This window comes from Nicotiana tabacum, chromosome 2, assembly GCF_000715075.1.
Source record: "Nicotiana tabacum cultivar K326 chromosome 2, ASM71507v2, whole genome shotgun sequence".
Classification (NCBI taxonomy): Eukaryota; Viridiplantae; Streptophyta; class Magnoliopsida; order Solanales; family Solanaceae; genus Nicotiana; species Nicotiana tabacum.
This window is the reverse complement of record NC_134081.1, coordinates 102,139,917-102,166,012: the sequence shown is the minus strand read 5'-3', so window position 1 is coordinate 102,166,012 and position 26,096 is coordinate 102,139,917. Positions and strand designations below refer to the sequence as shown.

At 40.4% G+C, this 26,096-nt stretch overlaps 1 protein-coding gene across 2 annotated transcripts; it reads right to left on the bottom strand.

Moving 5' to 3' along the window:
* Positions 1-1,749: 1,749 nt before the first annotated feature.
* On the bottom strand, positions 1,750-25,048 carry LOC107765707 (homeobox-DDT domain protein RLT2). 2 transcript variants are annotated; one of them, XM_016584381.2, is made up of 18 exons: positions 24,045-25,048; positions 23,395-23,883; positions 19,313-19,392; positions 17,995-18,393; positions 17,456-17,545; positions 16,775-16,939; positions 16,459-16,681; positions 15,372-15,472; positions 14,274-14,360; positions 14,031-14,183; positions 13,769-13,924; positions 12,666-12,875; positions 11,847-12,545; positions 11,216-11,770; positions 4,039-4,656; positions 3,807-3,911; positions 3,275-3,514; positions 1,750-2,811 (listed from the first exon to the last, which is right to left on the bottom strand). In XM_016584381.2, exons 1-18 carry the CDS (start codon positions 24,214-24,216, stop codon positions 2,074-2,076), a joined length of 5,280 nt encoding a protein of 1,759 aa, XP_016439867.1. In that variant the 5' UTR covers positions 24,217-25,048; the 3' UTR covers positions 1,750-2,073. The 2 variants fall into 2 exon arrangements, with proteins under 2 accessions (XP_016439867.1, XP_075093081.1); XM_075236980.1 differs by lacking the exons at positions 3,807-3,911; positions 4,039-4,656.
* Positions 25,049-26,096: the final 1,048 nt, after the last annotated feature.

Below are 26,096 nucleotides of genomic sequence, written 5' to 3'. Positions count from 1 at the left end.
TTTTGGAAAGAATCATCCAACCAAACAAGTGAGGAAATATTCAGAAAACATCCAGCACGATCACAACTGCAACCCGCCCCGCCCCGCCCCGCCCCGCCCCGCGTACATTTTGTTAAAAGATGTTTGAACCCGTCCCGCCCTGCACCCGCATATCCTATAACCCCGCCCCGCCCCGCCCCGCCCCGCCCCACCTCGTTGCCATCCCTAGTTTGAAGACATTGGAGTAGTTTGAAAATATTGGAATAGTTTAAAGATATGATCCTTTGCATTCTCTTAAAATAGCAGGGATATATAAGGTTCTTCAACAAGTAGGTTTTTGATTTCCCTTTTTTTCTTTCCATGTGTATATACAATTACAATGGATTATGGAGCATTGCATACTTTGTTGAATAAACTATTTGATAATGAAAACTTTCTATAGAATTTTGTTTAAGAGCATTTGGTGGTGTTTATTTATAATTTTAAAGTTTTTGGGAAATTAGTGGGAAAACAACTGGCTATTGCATTTTATTATAAATAAACAAAAAATAAAAGGCCGCTTCAGCGGCGACCCAAACTGCCACGAAAAGTAAAATCCTTTTGTGGCGACTAGAATGTCGCCACTGAACGTCTTTTCTGGCAACTTCTCCTCCTCCGCCACCTCTCCACCAGACCCAAGAAAAAAGAACACTACTCTATCTACCTTGACCTTTCAAGAAGAAGACGAAAAAAGTCAATATATCAGTATCATCAATAAAAATCATAGAAAAGAAAAAGCATCACAAGAACCAGAAAATAGATGAAAAGCAAAATAATAACCAGTAGATAAAGCCCGGCACTAGGAGGAACGAAAGAGTAGTGTGAACTCAACATTAACCAACAGACTAGCCTCACTCTGGTGCGCCATAGAAATATGCATAACTACCTCCTAAACTTAAAACCTTAATGCTCGACCTCCACCACTTCCCGACTATGGTAAAATGGAGCCCCGGACAGAGAAATTTGTTTATGGTTTTGAAGAGTGGGATTTCACATGCTATTGGGTTATTTCTGGTAGAGAAGTGGGTTGGGGATCTTCTATCATATGATCCCGATTCCCGAGAGCAAGGAATTTAAGTATCTTGGTATCCATGGTAGGAAAGATTCATTCTTCTTGAGCAAGTATGTTGAGAGTCTATCTAGTGTTGCTTGACGCAAGCATTCTTACAATCTCAACTAGAATACTCATGCATTGAGATGGAGCTGTCTGGTATTCGAGTGCCATTTTCGCAACAACTAGTCTTTGTGATTAGCCTTATATTCTGGTCTCCATGTGTTTGTTTATGACAGCTAGCTATAAAGCTCAAATCCAGCCCCAGGTGATACTATTTTGAAAACTTATGCAGTAGAGTTTGTCAGGGATTTAATCATTTATATATCAACTTATAGTAGCATTATAGAATGACTATGGCATCCTTACTTACCTTGTTATAACCTATGTTACTTTGCTCCATTTTTGGACCTTGTAATCAGTTCAACTATGCACTTCATTTGCTCTTTTACTTCATCTTTAACCGAGACTAGTAATATTAATTCACACAAGACATGATCAACCATACTAAGAAACGACTTGATTGCCACACAAGATATCTTTGGTTGAAGCCAGGCCACACTTGGAACGTGCACATTCAAAAAATCGATCCCCTAGTTTTCCTTACCCAGCATCGTATATTATTTGGTCAGATCAGTAGCTTCAAGGAAAATGGAACTGGAAAGGAGACAACACATGAATGGCCAAAGAACGCCAAATATATTGCCACATTAGATTACACGTGATGTGATACATATGTTAGGGTAAGAGGAACTCCAACTACTGTACTATTTTCAAGTTACATACTGACTATTAACAGTTGGAATAGAACTAATGATGCTTCCACAACAACATTATGGATTCTTGACGGGCGTATTCTGTAGCTCCCAACAACAGCGCTGATCGAAGAACTGCATTGAATTATCCATGGACCTTCCTCTCTTTCGCGCTCATTAGGAGAAATGAAACCAAAATGCCCTCTGGGTTTAACTTCTAGTGACTACTGCAGTGTTCATGAACTGTTCTCAATCACTATACTCAGATGATGATTCTGAATCTTTATTTGGGTTTTCAACAAGTTCTCCATCCATCAATCTATTCCCTTCTTCCTCAGACTCGGCATCAAAGTATCTTTGGACATTTTCATCGGCCAATCCATCTTCCTCATCCTCTTCATCATGGTCATCCTCGTAATCATCAACATCATCTCCATCGGCAGGTTCAGTACCATAGTCATCAGCCATTAAATTTTCATAATCATCACCGGTTGCTTGACCATTATCATCTTCAGTTCCTGATGTTCCAGGATCGCTGTCATTATCAGGTGCCTCAAATTGATCTGCTGCTGTTTCTTCATCTTCTTTCCAATTTTGCTGACTGGGGATGGGCACTTTCTCTACAGCAGCATTTTCGACATTCTTGACTGGCTTTTGCCTATTACGAACAGAGCGACGACCTCTTTTACGTCGTGCTTTTCCACGGTCTCGACTTTTCCAGGCTGGGAGGTGGTCAAATCTGCCACTGTTCTTTGTAGAAGTTCTCTGAGCAGATTCAGATTTGGATGCACTGATTTTCCTCTGAAATCTGCCTCCATGGACACGACTATGAGCTCCTCTTACATGATTACGACCCTGTCCTGAATTACCATGTCTGCCTCCTACCTTAACTGAGAAATCTGGTTCTAGATTTTCATATTCAAGAGGAGCTTCAGCAGATATAATCCCCGCAACTCTCTTCATATCAGCATAATTTGTTTTAAGCGTCTGAGGCATATAGGGAAAGATTCAAACGTGTAAATGAAGCCAACCAGCAGAAGCTTGAAAAATTTAGAGATGCAACACGCTCTAAAGCAGGAAAGGAACCGCTAGCTCATTGATTTGAAGCATGCAAGCTAAGAGTCCAAAATTATTATTTAGTGCCAAAACAAAGTGGGTCCTTTAAAAAGCAGAATCAGATGCTAACGTCCTCCACAGAGCTAAACCTTTTAAAAGAAATTTGGAAGCCAAAACCAGTAAAGCATAGACCATCATTAGGATACATTTGGTGTAATTTAAAACATTACCATGTAATTCAAATGAGGGGAATGTTTCATCAGCTGTATTCTGGAGGCGTGCAAGAGAAATGAAATCTTTATAATAAAATTACACATGCATTTTAAGCGCAAACATCCCTGAAATCTGATAAGCAGCTATCTTTTACGTCAGTACATCAGAAAGAGATGCTTACAGTGAAATTTGCAGATTCTTTGTCTTTTAGAGAATCAGCTTTCTGTCGCTGCGTATAACAGAGGGAGGAATCAAGTTCCATAAGCCTTAGTGCAACAGCAGATGTCGTGTGAGGAACCCAAGGTAACACCGCCATCCTGTCTAGATTGGAGTTGCTAACAGCACCCAACAACTCAGTTGTAGTTTCATAATCTGACATTAAATACTCCCTTTTGATAGAATCTTCCAACAACGTCAGAATCTAAGAGATACAAACAGGAAAAGGTGGTTAACAACATTGCATTCAGATTTAGAGAACTTCTACGGTAAATGTGCTAGAAGAACCCAATGATAGAAAGGAAAAGACAACAATAAGGTCACATAGGGTGTGCTTTTCATTATTGATGCTTAAGCAGTGAGTCTCGGTAATTATTATGTCTCTCCGTAAATATTCTCTCTTTTTTTATGAAGAGATCTCTGTATATTTTGGTAAGTTGATAAGAATGATCAGCAAGTCCAATGTGTCAAAAACAGATTATCGACAAACAGAGGACCTGAAGTAGGTCACCAGCTGCTGAAGCAATATGCAACTTCAAACCCCAGGATCTTCGATATACCTCTGACCAAACAGGCTCAAGAGCTTCAGGAGGAATGCAGGCCTATAAAGCAAATATCACCTTCCGTTAAATCAAAAGCGCATACTGATGAAGTCACAAGTAATATGTTTGTTCAGAAGTCAATATGGGAGAGCGCAACCAGATCTGATAGTAGAAAAGAGTATGTTACCTCCATTGAAGCTAACTGTGCTCTTTGCAATCTAATTCGAAGAGGAGGTGCTGAGTCTGAGATAAGAGGCCGAAATAGATCCTCCAATTTGTCTTTGCATTGAGCTACATGCTCCATAAAACATGAAGTCTTTGCTAGACTGAATGTCGTATGACAACAATGACAGTGGTTATCTTCCAAGAAGTACGTGTCATGGCAATTATTACAAATACTGATCAACGTTTCACATCTCATCTTTCCATACTTCCTTGCACATAAAAACTGGGTATTAACACATTCTTCCCACATCCACTTCTCTAGATCTGCATATCTACTCAAGGCATCAGAGTTCTCCATTTTGTTCCTCCCAATCCCAATAAGAAAGGAAGTTGAAGGTTCTGGTGTTTCGCAGTTTGAGATGCAGATTGTGCTTTTAGGGCTACCGGTTTTTGAACAACAATCATTGCTAGGTACTGTTTCAGAAGTATCCGCTTTGACGAGATTTGAAACTTTAGCTTCAGTGTACACATACCTCCTAGAAGTTTCCTTGAAAGTTGCTTCAATATTTTGAAGCATTGAATGCAAATGTGATTCTCTAATTCCACGTACATCCAAAGAAGCCATTAAAGCATTGAAATCCTACACGTAGAAGAAATAGATTTTCATAAATGAATATTTAAGAGCCTTGATCATGAGCCTATAGTATGTTTGAGAGCACAAACAAATGAAGATGGAGACCAAAATGTTAATTCATTAGCTTAAGAAATATAACCTAACAAATTTAGAAAAGGGAAACATAATCCAAAAAATCCTACTGTGAAAGACAAGGGAGGAATGGGGGTCTGAGTGAGAGACCTTGCAATCAACAGTTGTGAGGAATAGGGAATGACGGAACATATATCCTCTCTTCATGGCCGAGACTCTTCTCTCTCTTCTTCTTCCTAAGACTCCACCACCCCCATCAAGAGCCAAGCTTCCCGCGTCCAAACCCCAGTGAAGTTCTCCGGCAACCGAGTTCTCACGCGCCCTCACGCGCGGCCAACTCGCCTGTTTTTCCAGCGAGATCTCAGCCACGCGCCGGCGCATGTGGCTTTTTCCGGCGACTTTTCAAATTTTTTTCTTCAGGCGGCCTCTTCTCGAGGCTTTTCCGAGCCTTCCCGTTTTAGTTTCACCAAAATCTGACGACTTTTTCTTTTTCCCGCCATTAAACCCCAGATTTCAGCGATTGTTTCCTTTGTTCAGTACCAGAAAACCTTCCTCCCTTCGTATATATTGTTTTCACCCACTGTGATTACTGATATTCTAACTATTGAGGATTTTTCCGGCCAGATCTAACTTCCTCTTTTTTGGGACAACCGTATTTAGAATATGATGGATTCTACAGAGAGAAGCTCTTTCTTCTCTTTAGAATCTAGAAAACTGAAAAACATGTCTTTTATCAAAGCTGTCTCTTGGCCAGCCCTAGAACTTGGGGGAAGATGCCATCGAAAGCTCGACGTAGGGCAGGAGCCGCACTTCTCGATGTCTGAGGAGCACACTCTCAGGCGCAAGGGTTTCTTGGAATCTAGTCTCATTGGGTCTTTCTCCAAATGGGTTGGTTCTCCAGAGGCTGTTAGGATCTGGGCAGCAGAGACATGGAACGTCAAGGACGGGCTGAAAATATCGCAACTGGGGGACACTCATTATCCCTTTCGTTTTGTTGACAAGTCTCAAGCTTCAGAAATTCTTGTCAAAGAAACAGGTGGTTCGATGAGAACTTAAAGCTAGACAGATGGGTGGAGCACGATGGGTGTCTCGACCCTCGTTTCACCGGCGAATCATTGGTGGTCAACATGGTGGATCTCCCGGTGCATCTTTGGTGTCTTGACCTATTCAAAAAGATTGGGAAAATTTGTGGGGGTTTTATTGATGTAAATTGCAGCTTACAGATTCTCGCGAGTGAGGATTGTGGTGAGGAAAGGGGGCAGAATCCCTGTCTCCACTGTGGTGGAAGATGGCTACTTGAGTTATAGGGTTTGGTTGAGCCCTGAATTTCGCCCTATCTTTATGCCTGTCATAGTGGCGGAAGAAAAGGGAAGGTCAAATAGGAGGGAGGGGAGAGGTAATCAGTCTCTGAGGGGAGGGGAGGGCTCACCGGATCAGTGGACTGAGCCGGAATCAGACGTTAGATTGAGAAAAGGCGGGAGGTTTGAATTTGAGAGAAGACAAAATTTTAACAGGAGGAAAAGACGTGAATGGGTTAGTGATGCGGGCTGGAAAGGTAGAATGGGTCGGTCCTCTTTTAACTATCATAGGGCCGGGCAAGATTTCATCAAGTATAGGACTGGGCCTACACACATGGGCCCAGCAACTTTTCTCAATTCTATTAGAATTGATCCTAAGGGGGCCAGATTATATCAAGCTGCGTCTGATAAGGCTCCTAAGCATGTGGGAGCAGTCACTCCTTCTTCTTCAGTCATTAGTGCCTCACACAGTGGTATTTCTTCACCAAGCACTAGTGACTTGCGCCCCTCTTCGGCCACTGCTCCAGGGGCAATACCGGTTGAAGGTGGTGGTGTTATTCCGCGGCCCCCCGCCTCTAATGGACCTAGCTCCATCGCCCCCTCATCTCCCCCTGTGCTTAGCTGTGCTGAGGTTACAATACAAGCTCCCTCCCCTTCTGGGGAGATTGCTACGCTTGCCAGTAATACCAGTGGCGGGCCAGTAATACCAGTTAATATGCTGGCAAGGGCTCCATCACGATACCCTGCCAGAGAGGCATCAATTTCAGAGGTGGGTGCCACTCAAGAAAACGACGAGATCCACCAGGCACCTAAAGTTCCTATTGCTAGCAATGCTATGGTCTTGCATTCCTCCGGTAGGGGCAAGGAAAAGTTACTTACAGAATACGCATGTCCAATTTCGTCACGGATTGGAGAAGGGGATATGTCCTTCTCGATGGAGGAAAAACTATTAAACTTTGGGAAGTTCTTAGGTGTTTCTTTTGAAGGGAAGGAAGATAGGGTGCTAGAACTGTTGAGGGAGATTGAGAAACAATCTTTTTACGAAGGTGCAGGGAGGGAATTGGGTAAAGGTGTTAAGCAAAATAATTTAGGGAATGTAGTGGTGTATCAGAGAAGGGGCCGGGTGTGTGACAGGGAGAAAGGGACCTCGGATAGGGGGGTGGGGAAATGGAGGCTATTGTTACTTATGGAAGTTAAGATTCTTTCGTAGAATGTGAGGGGATGAATGACCCAAACAAAAGGGTCATCATCAAAGTGGGAGTTAGGGAGTGGGGTGCCAACCTAGTTTGTTTTTAGGAGACCAAAATGGAAGTCTTGTCAGATGCGATCGTGAGAAGCATCTGGGGAGGTAGTTGGGTGAAATATGACTGGGTCCCAACAGCGGGAAGTGTCGGGAGCATTCTACTTATGTGGGATGATATAAGCTTGGAGGTAAAGAAGATTAGGAAGGGAGCTTTTTCTTTAGCAGCTCTCGTCAAAGATAGAGTGAGTGGGGTGGAGTGGGGATTTGGGGGAGTGTACGGACCGGTAGAGGAAGGGTCCAACGTGTCTTTCTCGGAAGAACTGGCCAATATTATGGGGGAATGGGACATTCCATGGGTTCTAGGGGGAGACTTTAACACTATTAGATTCCCGGAGGAGAGATTATGGTGTAATCTGATTTCGAGCGCCATAGAGGAGTTTTCTGATTTCATCAATGATCACTTTCTCATTGATCTTCCTTTGTCAGGGGAAAGGTTTACTTGGGCCAGGGCGGAGGATTTCGACTCAAGGTCTAGACTTGATAGATTTTTGATATCGCCCTCATGGGATGAGCTGGTGCCGAATGTGCTGCAGATTCCCTTACCTAGGCTGACTTCGGATCATTTGCCTATCTTGCTAGATGGATGCAGAGGGAGGGGGTGCGTGCTCCCTTCCGATTCAAGAACATGTGGTTGAAAGTGCCAGGATTTGGTGACAAAGTGAAAGAATGGTGGACAAGCTACGGGGTATCAGGGTCACCTTCGTTCCGTCTGTCGAAGAAACTCAAATTGCTCAAGGGAGATATTATTAGGTAGAATAAGGAGGTCTTCAGGAGGGTAGAGGTCAAAATGAGGGAGCTTACGCATGAATTGGGGGGATTAGAGAGAGGAGAAGGGGCGAGGGAGCTAGATGAATCTGAGAGAGCGAGATTGGGGGAGGTTAAGAGGGAAACAGTCGAGTTAGCAATAGCTCAGAAGACTAGTTGGCGGCAAAAATCAAGGGTGCTCTGGCTAAAGGAGGGGGATTCGAATGCCAAGTTTTTCCACAGGGTTGGGGTTGCAAATCGAAGGAGAAACTTCATAGAGTCCTTAGTTGTGGATGGGGTGAGGATTGAGGGAGAGAAGGAGGTAAAAGGGGCGATAGTGGGATTTTATGAGAACTTATACAAAGAGGAAGTTAGTTGGAGGCCTACTTTTGGGGGGAATAGAGTTCAACCACATAGGGGAGGGAGACAGTGAGTGGCTAGAAAGATCTTTCGAGGAGGAGGAGGTGCACGATGCTGTTTCGAGTTGTGCTGATGATAAGGCCCCCGGGCCTGATGGTTTCTCCTTGACCTTCTTCCAGCTCTGTTGGGACACCATTAAAGGGGAGTTGATGGAAGCCATTGAATACTTCCACGTGAATGGTGCTTTCGAGAGAAGTATCAATGCTTCTTTTATTACTATTGTGCTTAAGAAAGAAGGCGGATCTTTGTATCAGAGACTAAAGGCCTATCAGTCTCGTGGGGAGCATTTACAAGATTATTTCTAAAGTGCTCTCCAACAGACTCAAGAAGGTTCTTAACGTATCTGTTTCGTCCTCCCAGAATGCGTTTGTGGAAGGTATGCAGATCCTGGATGCTGCTCTGGTGGCAAATGAACTTGTAGACTCCAGAAGGAAAAATAGAGAACCCGGCTTACTGTGCAAGTTGGACCTTGAGAAGGCTTTCGACCATGTCAATTGGGAGTTCCTGGACTTCATTATGAAGCGGATGGGGTTTGGGGAAAGATGGAGGGGATGGATCAAGTTCTGCATTTCCTCAGTCAGATTCTCTGTCCTGGTTAAAGGTAGCCCGTGTGGTTTCTTTGGCAGCTCCAGGGGTCTCAGGCAAGGTGACCCTCTATCCCCCATGCTATTCATTTTAGTGATGGATGCTCTGAGTAAAATGATGGATCGTGCGGCAGGTGGAGGCTACTTTAGAGGATTCTCAGCTCCGATCGGGGTGCTCAGTGCCCGAAGAGGCTCTCATTTGCTTTTTGCGGATGACACATTGGTTTTCTGCGATGCCGATATGGATCAGCTGACCTGCCTGAAGCAGGTACTGCAGTGGTTTCAGATAGTATCAGGACTCAAAATCAACCTCGGCAAGTGTGAGATTTTCCCGGTGGGTGAGGTTGCTAACATTGATGCTTTGTCTCATGTTCTCGGATGCAAGTTGGGCTCTCCTCCCACTACTTACCTGGGTCTACCATTGGGCGCTTTGCATAAGGATACTACGGTTTGGAATCCAGTCATTGAAAGGGTTGAAAAAAGATTAGCAGGCTAGCAGAAACGGTACTTGTCAAAAGGCGGTAAGGAAGTGTTTATCAAAAGCACTTTGTCGAGTATCCCTACCTATTACTTGTCCCTGTTGCAAGCTCCTGTGATATCACAGAAAAACTGGAGCGGCTTTAAAGGAATTTTCTTTGGGATGCGGCGGATGGAACTAGAAAGTTTCATCTAGTGAATTGGCAGACAGCCACTTCCCCAAAGAAGTGGGGTGGACTTGGAATAAAAGATCTTCGGGTATTCAACAAAGCTTTGTCGGGGAAGTGGCTATGGAGATTCGGGGTAGAAGAGCATGCTCTATGGAGGAAGGTCATAGTAGAAAAGTACGATTCTACGGGAGGGGGTTGGAGGACCAAGGCAATCACAGCACCGTTCGGGTGTGGCATGTGGAGGAACATCATGAAGAACTGGGAAGCTTTCTATGGCAACATCACTTACAGGGTGAGAGATGGAAGGAGAATCAACTTTTGGAATCACAGATGGTGTGGAGAGGATACTTTGAGGGTCTCTTTCCCCCACGTCTTCAGAGTTTCAAACCAGAAAGAATTGATGGTCCAACAGATTCGCAAGGAGCATGAAGGGGGTAGTATGGGACCTCTCTTTTAGAAGGAACATGCAAGATTGGGAGATTTCGGAGCTCCAAAATTTGTTGGCACTGCTATACGGACAAGACAGGCCCCATCCATCTTGCGATTCTTGGAAATGGGGGTTGTGTAGCGATGGTTTGTTCTCCGTAAAGTCATTTTACCAGAGTATGTTGGCAAGAGAGGAGGACAATTTTCCATACTCATCGATCTGGATTCCTAAGGCGCCCACAAAGGTGTGTTTTTTTGCATGGCTAGCAGCGAGGGGAGTGATCTTAACAGCTGAAAATCTGCGAAAGAGAGGAATTACACTTGTTAGTTGGTCTTTCATGTGTAAAGGCTCAGGGGAAGAAGTTGATCATCTTCTGCTGCTGCATTGCCCTGTGTCCTGGGGTTTGTGGAGGGAAATCTTGAATCTTTTTGGTATTCAATGGGAGATGCCAAACACTGTAAAGGAAATGCTATATAGTTGGGCCGGTTTCCATAGAAGAAGCAAGCAAAAGGCGTGGAAGTTCGCCCTGTTAGCTCTCATGTGGATAGTCTGGGGAGAGAGAAATAGGAGAGTTTTTGAGGGGATTGAGTCTCCGTTTTCACATCTTAAGAATAGTCTTTTATCTTTAATCGCTTTTTGGTGCACACATATAGCCCCTACTTGTGTAGAAGATTGGGCGTCTTTTGTAGAGAATCATGTTCTGATGTAAATTCTCTACTTTTTGGTATACTTCTTGTATGCGGGAGTTTTTTCTCCCTTTTGATTAATACAATTTACCTTATCAAAAAAAGAGAGGAATGGCATAGTGGTAAGGACCCTCCACAAACATAAGGATGGTGGTCCAAACCACCGGGAGAGCGATGTGTGAAAATGCTACTGTTGGCTCCTGGACAGAGGCTTTTGGGATTATTTTACCATATAAACAGGGAAAAAAGCAATATGTCCATTGATAATCAACAATTCCACATAAATCTAGATGAGGTATTGAGATAAAATTAGCCCCCCAAAATAAATAACGGTAACCAATGCGCCCACAAATGCTGCTGATACAGAAGGTAATATTTTACTACCTTTTCAGAATCAATTAGTCTCCATCTACCATCACGTAGCTCAACAAAAATCCTGCCAGAGCCTGGATCATTTCGAGAGGGTGACGTGATAAACTGCCAGTACCGGTTACGTCTGCGATCTTGACCAAGGGGCAGAGACCGATAAACAAATGTCTCGTCCGCCCTATGGCCGATATAAGCTTTCAGCTGGGAACGCGACTTTTCAGCAACATATGCAAAATGCTGGAACTGTGAGTTATCCTGGCCTCCATAAATCTCTTGCATTGGGCAAGCCTTTTCTACAGCAACATTACTAGAATTATTGGATTCATCTGGCAATTTATGCATGGCTTCCTGCTGAAGTGAACGTATGGCTGCTACCTCACTGTGGCCATCAACAGCAAGAAGAGGACTTTTCCTGGCTTCCCTGGAAGTAACTGAGCAGAACTGTTCAGCGTTGTTGCAAACAGATGGATATTGGACCTTCAGTAAAAACTCTTCTTTGAAACGACGTTTATCGAGCTGCGCCTCAGCCCAAATCTGCTTCTTCAATGCAGATGCAGCTTCTAGTCGCTCCTGAAAAGATTTCACACTAAGTTCACTGATAGGATAATTGACAAGGAAAACATCCAACACACCATTATCAACAAACCTCTAATACAAGGCGAATAGAATTCCCCTCATTTGCAACACCAATCAAGGCAACAAGGGCATCAAGGCGCTCTTCAACGGTTAAATCAGAATACTCCCCTTCTGTAAGCCCTTGAACCCATTTCTGACCAGCGTTGCTTTCATCAATCACTGCATCTTCTTGATTGAGATTACTTGAATCAGCATCAATTGCGGCTGATTGACAACCAGAAGTTCCTATGGGTTTTAACTCTCCGAAACTTTCTGAATGCATTATTCCGGTTGAAATCTGCAGACTAACATCTCCTGGTGTTTGTGTCAAGTCAAAACGTAAAATTTCTGATACATCTTCAGTAGAATTCATTCCGTCAGTTCTGTCGGTTTTATGGGATTGAGGAGTCTCCGCGAATTTTAACTCGGAGACTAAATCATCAACCTCAGGATCATCAGCAGCATCACTTTCAGATTCATCATCCCTTTCAACCTCTTTCTCAACATCCTCTGCTTCTTCTCCATTCACACACTCATTTTTAAACACTCGAATTTTTTCCCTAGCAGCAGAAAGAATGGCATCAGCATCAGCAGGATCTTTCCTGTAAGGATCACGTAAACAATATGTTGAAGGTGCTGTTCTCTCGAAAAGCTTTGTATCTCTCGATAATGCAGCAGAAATAGATGCTTCAGGTGTCTTGCTGGTTTTCAGATCCCGAAGACCAGATTTCTTCAACCAAAAAAAGAAATATATAGTCAGCTAAAAGAGCAGCAGGAAACAGCATCACATGATCAACAGATTATCTAAATCTTTCAACAGCTTCCAGATAATAAGAATCACCAAAAATACCTGAATCTTTTCAGCAACTTCGAGGATATTAAGACCCTTACTTCCCTCAAGGGAAAGAATATGAAATGCTGCAAATTTGACTGTTCCAGGTGTCAATCGATGCCTAGATCTCCGCGGATTAGAAAAACCCCTCTCTTGCAATTTGGCAACTGCTTTCTCAGCTGCAACTCCACTCCGTAAATTGGAAATGATATCTGCTCCATCATTACCCTGTAGTTGCAACCAAATTGGAGGTGACATGATAAAAGAACCCAACAACAACAACCCAGTAAAATTCCACTAGCGGGGTCTGGGAAGGGTAGATTCAATCTAGTCTTAATCTTTAGAGACAAAACAAACTAGGCATCTGAAGTACCTAATATACTCCCATCTGCCTAAGCCTTGATAGGCATAGTTACCCGTACCTGTATTGGCGGGAGGTAGCAGGTACCTGGTGGAATAGTCGAGGTGCGCACAAGCTAGCCCAAACACCACCGTTCTTAAAGAGAAAAAGTGTACCTAGTATACTAGTGTATTAAACGCTTTTCTTCCATGATCATAGTAGAAGATAAATAGGAAAAATGTCTTGCAAAACACTAAATTAGCCCAAAACATATATATATTTTTTTTGGGTTCAAGCCGCGAAAACAGACTCTCGCAGAAATGCAAGGTAAGGTTGCATACATAAGACCCAATGTTGTCCACCCTTCTATGGACCGCCGCGAATAGCAGGAGCTTAGTGCACTGAGCTGCCTTTTTATTTTTTTGGGATAAATAACCCCAAAAGATACATTCAAAATCAACACATCAGTTTGCTAGATTGCTTAAAGGGAATAACATTACGAATTAAATTTTCAAGGAATTGTACAAACAAAAGCAAGCAGTTAAATGGGAAAATGCTCAAGTTCGTCTTCCCCCCTTTAAGACCAAGCAAACACGTGTCCTTCCACATTGAATATGCAAAAAGTTTACTGAAACAAGCCTATCAACAACCTTTTAACCTAGCTACCAGTGCGAGCTTTTTGCAAGCCAGTACTGCAATCGACTGGCATTTAATTAAGCTTAACTTGACAAGCCAATTTCTTATGGAGGAGAACAAAAGGAAAAGGAAAGGAAGATCATACCTCATTTTCATCACGTGGATATGCTGGTTCAACACTTTGTTTTTTTAGCTTTGGCCCAAAACCAGCAGACAGTGCAAATTGCCGCAGTATTTCAGGCCACGTCAGGGCATTCAAGTGGCGCTGCCAACTTCTTATGTCAAAACCCCATGCATATGCCTGTTACAAAGTACATCACTAGAACATTTCATAATGAGTGGGGAAAAAACCACATCACATTGCTAACCAGACTAGCAGGAAAGACCAATAACATATAAAAATCTACCCCTTCAACAATCTCAGGATGCCCGCCTCCAGGATTCACTCCACTGTTTGGGTTTGCTCCTACTGCACTGGCAGGTGTTCTCGCAACATCTTCAATATCTTTTATTATCAATTTGAGAAGAGCAATATGTATCTCTGCAAGCAGCCTTGGATCCTGAAAGTAGTGTGTCCTAACGTTTTATATATGCAATTACCCTGGAAAAATTCAAAATTGTAAATCCAAAAAAAGAAATGAGGAACTTACAAAATCGTGAAATGCTTGTACAAACTCATCCAGAGTGAATGGCCAGAGACGAAGAACATCAGAAAAAGTAATTAAGAATCTCCAAACCTGGTGAGGAAGGGCAAAAGAAATCCTTACAAAATAATTATAAAAAAAAATTCTTAGAAAGTGTCCCTATTCGTAACTCCAAGCAATCCAGATGCTTAGAGGGCTCAGTTCATCATGAAATCTGGTTAAGAAATAACCCTGTAGGAGTTACATGGTTTTCATTCACTCCAGTCCAAATACAAAGATTTTACTGTTGATAGGCAGGATGCAATGAGTAGCAACAGTGATGACCATGAAACACAAGGGTTACCTATGGGAGCCAATACATTCATAGTAAGCTATGTTAGTACCCCCTGCCTTCCAAAATGTTATCAGCCTTTAAAATGTTGACATTTTAGGACGGACTTACTTTTGAATTAGTTAGAGATCTTGGTAAAATTACAACTGAAAAGCTTGAACCAAAATCGGGAGAGACCATAGCACACAATGACCTTTTTTTCCTTTTTTGTAAAAGTAGTGTTGCAGCCAACTTTCACATCGACAAATTCACTAGGTACCAACTACCAGATAACTCCGCCAATGATAACTCCGCCAATGATGGTATAGACAAATGGGAAAAATTCACCAGGTCAACACTGCTGGTATCCGAACCTTGATTCTCAATATTATTACTCCGTCTCTTCGACCACTGCGCCACCCCCTTTGGGGCTATTGATGTATTCTATCATCGACATTTAATCCAAAACCAATGGTATTTTCTTGTTCCTGAATGGTTTTGAGTCGACCGAGATTGCGGAGTTTGCCACTACCAGAGAGGGGTATCATTTTAGGAAAACCCCAACCTCAAAAATCTAGTAAATTAAAATAAGGCAAGGACCTTCCATGCTCGTGGAAAGTAAACCTGTTGAAGGAGGATCTTACAAAATGTTTAAATAAAAGTTGAATCGTAGAATATTATGTCTTTTATACAAATAGACAACACCAGAACCGACCAAACAAGAGCTCCACCTCCTCAAAATTAAATACATAAAATGAACTGTGTGTTTTAAACAAGGTAGCAAATGGTCTCACCATTAAAAGATTGCCCACGTCCTCCTCAGAGCATATCCATGGCTCAACTCCAAATGGCTTTCTCAAGCTGACACTCTTTGGTGGAAATTCAATGAGCATATCTGAAGCATAAATTAATTTTGGATCAAAAGTTAGGAGTAACATATTGGTCATTTCTACTTCTCAAATATTCCTTCAAAACATGAAATAATGGAAAAAGAAAAAGGAACTGTGTTGTTCCCTTGGCTCATAGGTTTCGACTAAAGAGTGCTCATTTGAATGCAAACAGGCCATTCAGTACATAATATGTCATTGAGCATGTCAATCATCAGTATCTGATAAGAGCATGATACTAATGCTCAAAGACCATCTACTCCCGCTAACCATACAATAAAAAAGAAATACAAAATTAAAGAAGAGAGAGAGAGATCTGTTTCTATAGAAAGACATCATTAGACACAAACATGCTGTAATCCACAGGGAAAAGCATGAAAGCACTATCACAAACAAAAAAAACAAATCATATATAACATGGAAATTAAAGATTCACTTTTCTAAATGAGGAGAAGAAAAGCACAGTACTTCTTGACTCTTCTATGTTGGACATGCCAGGATGCACTATTCCGGACGCTAATATTAACAACACTTTCACAAGTTTACGAATTCCTTTTTTCAAGTTAAAGAATTGAAATTCAATTACTTTTAACTTCGAATTTGATGTTTTCTATATCCAACTAACTACTAAACATAATATTCTTTCCCTCCTTATATATTAGACAAGTCAAAGTAACATCTCAAACTATGCACCTAATCAAATAGTGTCACAAGTATAATGGGATGGTGAAAGTAGTATTCAGTAGTAAAGCCAAAAGCATTCTTTTCATGAAATAGCAGAGCACATAAAAGGCAACCCAGTGCACTAAGCTCCCGCTACGCACACAGTCCGGGGAAAGGCTGAACCACATTGGATTTATTGTATGCTGCCTTACCTTGCATTGCTGCAAGAGGTTGTTTACCAAGCTTATTATTCAAGTCTAGCAAGTAAATTTCTGATCAATATACAAGAACAAACTTTTACTGCATGTTAAGTATATGATCTGGGAACTACCTCTAAATGCTTCAAGGTTTTGTAGATTTTCACTGTCTAGTGACAAAATTGAGGGCAAACCCTTCTTTGAGGCTGCTAGCTCCATCAATTCCAGGCGCTCATCATCAATTAATTCCGTTGATTCTTTCGCAATTCTTCGGGCAGTAGCCCTTACATTAGCCGCTTTAAGCCTTGCAACCTCTTTCTCTCGGCGCATTTCTTCTTTAAGCCTCATTTTCTCTGCCTACAGGAGGTAAGGGAGGAAAATGAACTCCGTCTCCTGCCTAAAGCTATAGAAGTGACATATCTCTGATAAAGAAATTGCAAAATTACTTACTTTTATAGACTCTTTCAGCAAAAACTTCTCTCTTCGTTCCATTTCACGCCTTTGCTCACGCTGGTATCTCTCTTCTTCCCGCAGCTTTTCGCGGAGCAATCTTTCTTCCTCTTTCCGCCTTTCCCTGTCCTGTCTCTCCATATCTTTCCTCATTTGCTCTTCTCTCTGAGGATAAACAATAAATAAGATTTCGAGTATTTAGACCACCTTCTACTACATTATGATCCTGTCGCAGAGATTTAGGCCTTGATCTCAATTTTTAACATTCATTGTCTACTACCTAGAACTGTCGCGGACTCAAATGGAAGGTTGGAGTTTAAGTAATCAGGGAGCTAGGGAAAAGAAGCTATGCAAAACATGTGCTTTTTTGGTTATTATGGAGAGAGAGAGAAGTAGGAGATATATTCTAAAGAATTGAAAATCCGTGGTCAAGGTCATAAATTCTCTTTTGTTTCATTTGTATTTCTGGTTTAAACAAAGCATACCTACTGGTATAGATAGTTGGCTAGTCTTATGGGATGCCTATATAATGAACCTAGATAGTTTGTGGAGTTAGCACAATATTGGTGTAGCGATCATGAATTTTTATCAAAAGAATAAATAAGATTTCAAGTAAATAACACTTCCATCGCTGCTCTCGACCATACAACATTTTGTGATGAATAGGAGAGAGAGAGAGACCTTTCTCCGCAACATGTCTTGCTTCTCAAGCTCTTTCCGTATCCTTTTTTCATGGGCCTCCACTTCCCTTGCAATTCTCGCCTCTTCGCTCTGCAAGATATATGTGAACTATGAGGCCAAAACCTAAAAACAGGCCCGAGAAACAGCTCTCTTACCACAGAAACTGCTCGAGTGATAAAGTATGTTCAAGAAGCAGGAGAATTCATCCTTGTTACAGCAAAGCCTCATGCAAGGAATTCTGTCTACCTTTCTATTGAAATTTTTAAAAGATGATAACAAAATTTTCATATGTAAAGTACAAAATGTTTTTTATAAGGTAAAATTTTATTGGAATGGTACCAAGCTGGTACAAAAGGAAATGGAACTCCTACAAAGACCAAACAGAAAAGCTGCAACTCTTTCCTTCCTAACAACTCAAGAAAATCCATGGATTGGTCCAGACTAACTAACAGATTGATAAGGTAAAATATGTTTTTATACACACTTCTATACAAATTTTAAAAGAATATTATCTTAAAAGAGTAGGTATCTGTTGAAACCTTTCGCTTTCTCTCCAACCGTTCCTCATCATGGATGACTCTCGGCATAAACGGACTCTCCAATGACGTCATTGGCTGGCCACCATAATTAGCCTCCACTCCTATGTTCACAAGAGATCTTCGTGGAACAGCATCAGCCTCTGCAGAAGCTGGAGATATGTGACCCTGCTTTCCTTCAGGCAGAAGATTTAAAGTCGGGATCTGACCAGGAATACTGTATCCAGAGGCCACTTGCTCACTCCCATGCATAAATGACCTCCCAGTTGATAACATGGTTCTGGTGCTCTGAACTTCAATTGAACTGTGATAATGAGATGGTACAGATTGTTCATAGGCATCGCTTCTAATTGATGGTTGCTCTGGAAGAAACTGGTATTCGTGCAAAGTCCTTGTAGTACCCTGGCATGAAATTTCTGAATTGTTAATTCTCCTCAGTACTGTAGGAGTTAATCCTAAATCTACATGTCATGAAGAGTCCTGATCTAAATCAGAAAATGCTATACCTCACAAACATATAAAAACATCTTTTCCTTTTTCATTTATCTAGCTCCAAAGTTTAGTTATTTTAGAAAAAAAATATAATTGCAAGCATTTTATGTGCCTTGACAAGCCCTTAACAATGATATGCTCTTCTTTCCTTCATCAGTTTGTGACTGTTTCCAACCCTTTTAATAAAAGACACAAAAGCAATGAAAGGATTAAGACAAGAAAAGAAATGCAAAAAAGAGTAAAAGGAAACACTACATAACCGTGTGTTCACAATCAGAGAGATGGCTAATGTCTGACACAACTCTCATGTCTGTATTTGTGCTGCTTGGCAATATTGCTATTCAACAAATCAAGCAGGTCTAGAAGTTTGATCAGATTTGCAAAAAGAAAAAAGTTAAAATAATAAAACTACAACAACATTATAGAGGCTAAAAGAACCATCCACATCCTGGGGTACTGTTGAGATCTTTCACCTAAGACCAACCTACACTCTAATTTATTTTTCAATCAATAGTAGATAAAAGGTATCAGCATCCACTACAAAAACAATTTCTTATATATTATAATAATTTATTAATGTAGTGCAAGTGGTATATAAAAGTAGAACCTAAAGGAAGATATAGTTCTCAATAAACACCGCCAATTATCTAAAGCTAATAGGAACCTCTGCGAAGATTTCTACTAAAAAGTTATTCTAATCATCTTCCATGCTTTTTAGCCGATACAAGCACCAAACAATACTTTGTATGTCTTCATTCTACATACAAATGTTACATTTATCACGCCTCTAATCAGACTTATTAATTGTTTCATGAAAAAAATTGCTGACCTTGATTGAATTAACATCTGGTCTCTCATAGATTTGGGCTTCAAAAGGTCTCCCAACTGGCTTGTGCTGCATAGCTGCCACTGTTTCATGCAAAAAAGAAAGCATTCATCAACCCCGAACATGCCTTCATAACATTAGGGGCTACATATGTAAGCATATACAACTGAGCAAAATAACTAACAGAAATGAAGACCCAGGAAAATTGACTATCTCATTCTTTACACTTTCTGAACTAGCAGGAGCATATCAACTTGCAGAAATGCAATAGACATGAGAGACTGGTGAGACAGATATATCGACAAATTTTGATATACCGTACATGGCAATACAATTTCACCCCTCAAAAGGAAATCACGTATCCTTTAAGTTTGTCAGTGTTCATCCAATTGAGGCTGCAACTAATTCCCTTAAGGCTAGGCAATGAAAAGCAGTCAGCATCTCTCTTTTTTTTTTTTTTTGGGCGGGGGGGGGGGGGGGGGTTTGAAAAAAAAATATGAAAATCAGGCAGTTTTACAGGTAGATCAACAGTAAATTTTTCAAAAGAAAAAAAAAGTATATTCCTGCTAATCCTCAAATAAATCCAACTTATAAAACACGAAGGGGCCGTTTGGTTTGTGAACAAGTTATGCTGGAATTAAACAATGGCAGGATTATGTAGTGGATATATTTTTATTTGTAGATATTGGGTTTATTGGACTAAAAATAGGCTATAAGGGTATAATATAAAACAATGTGTTTAGTTAAACTAGATAAACTTGGATAAACTTTTAACTCCAATTTAACCTTAGCTTGTTGAAAATACTATGGGAAAATTGCTGTGAAGAAGGGCAAATGTGTCATTTTGTTGTTCTATGCCACGATTAGTATAGGATTGTTATCCCATTAGAGTGTCGTATAAAAATAATGCCACAATTATAGTATAAAAAATCTTGGGAACACTAATTCCAGAATCAACAATTCAACCAAACCTGGGATAAAATAATCCCCCATTTGATCCCAGGATTACTTTCCTTATCCTTGTAATCAAATGACTCCTAATTGTTCCTGCTGATTCATGTGCACAAGGTGTCTTTTCTCAAGACTAGTTTGCCATTAGCACTTCTCACCACCAAAAGCAGTATTATCAAAGGCGAAAAGCGCAAAAAAACTCTAAGGTCTGTTGGGACTTTAAGCGCAAAGCGCAAATAAAGCGTGAGCTTTAATGAAGAAAGGCGCTAATGGAGAAAACTACAAATATGTATGTGTAGTCCAAGACTAATATATATATAAGCATGAATACCAAATATATGGACAAAGGAATTGAAGAAAATTTATGATAAAGTGAAATATCAATTGTTTAGTGTAGCCTCTTCAGGATTACGCTAACTGGCAAGGAAAAGTATGCCTTAGAGGCTTGATGACAGCACTGAAGTGTCCATTAAGTGAGACTAAGCGCTCAACACGTTTTGAGCCTTGCTTCAGGGCTTAAGTGCGTTTTAAGCGCGCCTTTGATAACACTAACCAAAAGTTAAAACAGCTCGCAGTATTTTAGATAAAAGGTAAATGGATATGTTACTAAGGATCAAGAACCGGAAAGTCTTTGAAATTAACTATACATGATTTTTCCAAATAGATTAAAAATTAACTTTCATCGTGCTTTAAGTAATCAACCGGGGCATAGTTCCAGCAGCAAGGTTGTCTAATTTACCATTTTCCTAGCGGATGGTTCACATTTGGTTTTTTGGAGTCGCCTGACCTGGGTGAGGGAGCTTTGTAATGGCTTGTCTAGAGCCCGCCAACAAGACCCAAGCCTAGCTTTGGACTCACTGTTGATGATATTAAAGCTCTAATTTCTTCTTTTGAAGATTCTAAAAGAATTACTCGACCATAAGAAGGTGGCATGGAAAGGGGACAAGTAGCATTGCCTGGTTCTTTTTTGTTTCCATATCTCAGCAAGTAAGTGATTTGTAATATAAATATTTTATAAAAATTTATTCCCATTGTTTCGCTCGAAACGATTTATGAAGTTTCATAATTATTTAGGAACACTTCAGAGAGACAAGATGCTGCTCTATACTGCAAGGAATACAACATTTGGCCTTCACATCATGCCTCTTAGTGGCTTAACATAAATGAAACTGGGAAATTTTCTTTGGAAACGCGACGTTACTTAACATGACTACACTTGCAATAAGATTAACAGATCTAATAGTCACATGCCAACATGCCTCTTAGTGGCTTAACATAAATGAAACTGGGAAATTTTCTTTGGAAACGCGACGTTACTTAACATGACTACACTTGCAATAAGATTAACAGATCTAATAGTCACATGCCAAGATGCAAAAACCTCCTACTAATCACGCTTGTTGTACGTTGAAGACCTTTAGAAAATATTTTCTTTGATCAAGTAAAACATAAATTTATTAATAATTGGAGAACTCCTGATACAAGATGTATATAAAAAACGTAGAGTATAAGAAAATTATACGATTCTCTACCAAAGACACCTAATCTTCTGAGCAAATCGGAACCTCATGGGTGCACCAAAAAGATAATTAAACCAGGATCCTCAAATGTGCAAAATCAAGCTAAAAAGAAGCTCTTATTTTTTTTATGACGGTAGTGTCTCGACCAACTTGCGCACCTCGCCTATTCCACCAGATACCCGCTACCTCACACTATCATAGGTACCGGATAACTTTGCACACCAAAGCTCAAGGCTCGGGAAGATGGGAAGAAATCATTCTTGCCTACGTTAGGTTTTGAACTTGAGACATGTCTCCTCCCACTTCATTGACCACTATTTTCTCTATCCATACTGTCCACATAAGTGCTAGCGGAGCAATATCCCAAGCCCAGCATCTTCTCTTCCCCATCCTATAAAGGCCCAGCTAAAAAGTGCAACCTTCACAGTACCCAGCTTGGTCCATAGTATCACAATCATCTTAAAGTCTCCCACCATAGACGATTTTCTTGGTGGTCCAGGGATCCAAACTGATAGAAGAGAGAAACTCGATTTCTCTCAAGCTATCAGCTTAAAGTAGAAACTCTTTACTGAGAATCATCTACTGCTCCCTAACACCCATCTCCAAGAATCCTAGCTCCATACTGGGAAGATCTGTTTATAGAGCATTTCAAGCAGACTTTGAAACCCTGCTATCTCCCAGTCATGAAGGTTCCTTCTAAATTTGAGGTCCCAAGTTACGCTCCCCTTTTAATAGCACTACTTTAGCCGAAGAAAAACTGATAAGTTAATATGCATGTTCAGAAGTATAAATGTTTGCTCATTGTTAACAAACCATTTGAGTTACATTAAGGTTAAAATAAAACAGAGAACAAAGTCTAATTACTTGTATCAGCAAAGAGGAATTACTTGGAGATGGGCCAATATGTAAAACTGTAGCACTCAATTTAAACACAATGGCGCAGAAATCTCAGCATCTGGAGTCTCAGGCTCTCAGCTTATTAGCGTACATCCATATTAGAGTGACCCTTTTATTCCAATTAGTATATTAGAGATATCTTCATTGAAATTTAAAGATGACACTTCTACTCAGATAAATTTGTACTCGCTCACTTCTCACTTTCCAAGCTTCCTAAAAGTGACTCAGTCAAAAAAAGTAGGTTGCCACCACTTGTATCACTTCCTATAAATTCAAAGTAATTACACCAAAACATTGCACGGCTAGGAATAGCACACACTTGTTAATTTTCTGCAAAATTTTGTTTATGGTTAGTATTGCCGAGTAGAAGCCCTATGCCATCAACATATCAAAGGAGGTGCAAGTAAATAGGAAAACCTGGGCACCGCCTGACTGTCTTCAGTCGACAGAACAGGATCAGAAACATCAAAAAGCACCTTGATAGGCAACATGGTACGAATTTGAGGAGTAGAGGTCCAATGCCAGAAACATAGCAAAGCAGATGGAAGTAAATTAACACATACGAGTATTGCTAACTATCACAGTTGAAGAATAAGATATAGATATCACTAAACACTTTTGATAGGCATACTCAATAGTCATCAAACTTCACATACATTGCAAGGCTACAGTTCTTATAAGAGAAAGACAATGACTAAGCATGGGAAGTAAATATACCGATTGGTGCACCAAATGCACCGGGTGGTAAGGGATCAAACTCCATTCCGAGGATAGGCCCGTCTTCCCTTAACGGCTGCCCCAACTGTGCCTCCACAAATGCGATTGCCCGAAGCTCGGATATGGCCTGAGGTGGCTCATAATATCTCTTCAAAGCCGGCATTTCAGTTCTAAACCTAGGAACTGCAGTTCCGGGTCGATGAGCAACTCGCTGCTGATGGTGCTGTTGTTGCAGCTGCAAGTCCACGAGACCAAGCGGACTTACTCTTGAACCAGAACCAGAAGCATGTTCCTTCCCAATTTCACCACTCACTGCCATTTCATCAGCCATTGCTACAGGTGAAGCTTCCTTCTTCTGCCGCTTCACCGGCGTACTCGCTTTCCTGTCCTTGAGCCTCCTATGACAGAACCACATCTGCAGTTGCCTATCAGAGAGCCCTAGTTTTACTGATAACTCAGCTCTCAATGCTTCTGAAGGATAAGTTTCAACTACACAATTAAAAAAAATAAAACTCAAGTCCATCAAATAAACAGCCTAAAACTCCAAATGCAACAAGAAAACAGCATTAATACCAAACCAATAAACAATTAAAACCCAAAATAGGGAAGATTAATAAAAAGGAAATAGTGAAAAGAGAAAGATAACAGACCAGCATAAGTGTTCTCAAGAATCTCCAACTGAGAAGCAGTTTTCATTTTGCGCTTGACCTTAGGCTCCCCTTCTGGAAGCTTCTTTTTCTCAACATCAGAACTTCCACTGCCTCCACCAGCGGTAGCAGCAGCAGCAGCAGCAGCAGCAGCAGCACTACTATCAGGCTCCATTCCAACAACAAAGATCAAATTTTTAACTTATTTCCAAATAAATTACACTTCAAATGATCAAAAAAGAAACTAAAAAATAGCAGCAGCCACCATTTGGGGCACATCAAAATCTCATCTTTTTAACTCCTCTCTCTAAATTAGGGTTAGAGCAGATAGATAGAAAGAGAAAAGAGGAATTTGGGGGTGTTGCTTTTGGTATTGACGAAAAGACAGAAAATTAAACACACCCACAAAGTTTATTACTCACAACTGAACGCATTATCTATTCTCTCTCTCTTGCCCCCAAAAAGTAAAAAAGACTGTGATTGAGATGAGTGGTGAGATTTGAGGAATATCGATAATAAATAACTCGCCTCTCTTGAATTGATATTATTATTATTGCCAACAGCAGTTGTACTAGTACTAGTAGTGCTAATACAAACTAGTATGAGTAGATAGAAAGAAACAAATGAAATTAAAGAAGAATGATGAACACACAAACACCCACCCATCAAAAAACTTTTTTTTTCTTGAAAATTGTTACACTCACATGCAAATAAGAAATGAATATAGTATATATTTGACTCTGTCATTCTCTGTGTGACTGATGTAAAAGAGATTAGACAAAAAGAAAATGAAAAAGAGAAAAGAAAAAGGGAATTTCTTGGTATAAAATTCTTGTGGTATAAATATATGGGATGACTTTGAGGGTTAGTATTGTCAGATGCTTTGAAATCCAACGCTTTGATTCATAAATGGGTTTGTGCCTTTGTGCTTTCGGAGTTTTCTTCCTTTCTCTCTCTACAACTTTCAACTCTCTCTCTCCTCTCTTCATATATAAAAGGACCGACCGGTTTTTTCTCATTTTGTTCGTTACTTTTGTACTAAGATCTGGTCTAGGATTTCAGGTATAAGCGAATCGCATTGTTGAGAGTGTTACACACTCGCTATGGTTCCCGTTGGATGGGAAGTAGAAAAGTATCTGAGAGCGCGTGCGTAAATATAAAGACAAAGTCAAAAGCGAGACGAGTTCAGTTTCTTTCCCGCATTCTGATGTGGGGTCCAGGTAATGGGAGTGTTTGGGTTTTTATCGTTAATTTTACGGCGTGTTAGTGGAAAATGGATTGCTCTTAATCTTCTTTACATAAAATATTAGTTGGGCATGGTTTGATTAATTAGTCAAAGGGGTCTGACTAATATATGTAACATTGAATTTGAGTCAATTATGGCACTAAAATAAATGAAATTATATATAACTCTCAACTCGGACCTGTCTAACTGTTTTACAAAAATCAAAATGTTGTACAACTTTAAAACAAAAGTTATTTATAAGATTGTTTTGCAAGAAAATATGTGTCATCATACGTTTTGGCATGTAATGAAAATTTTAAATTAAAAGGGATGTATGAGATGAAAATATTTATAAAAAAAAATGAGAAACATAAAATATTTGTATGTTGGGGAGACAGTAAAAAGTGAAACAAAGAGTGCTACAAATGACTCCAACAGCAGCGGACAATGTCTAAAGGATCTCGTGTGTTTCTTCGGATAGAAAGGATGTAAGCAATTTTGCTTACTTAGAGAAAAATTATTATCGATAGATCTTCCGTTCAAGTAAAACATAATTCCGATATTCATGAAAAAGATATACAAATAATGGACGGTAGCGCAAGGAAGAAATCCTTAAAATTGTTGTTTGACTGTCTTTTTTTAGGTATTAATTTACAGTAATTTTTAATACAATTTAGATAATTGAAAATCCAGAAGGAAGAAAACGAGATAGTTTCCTTACAATTACAAAGGTACTACAAATTTTCCATACAACTCTATTCTCAACTTGTTTGAATCATTTAGTCTAGGTTAGGGTGAAGTGGTGAACTACTTTCAATGTCAATAAAACC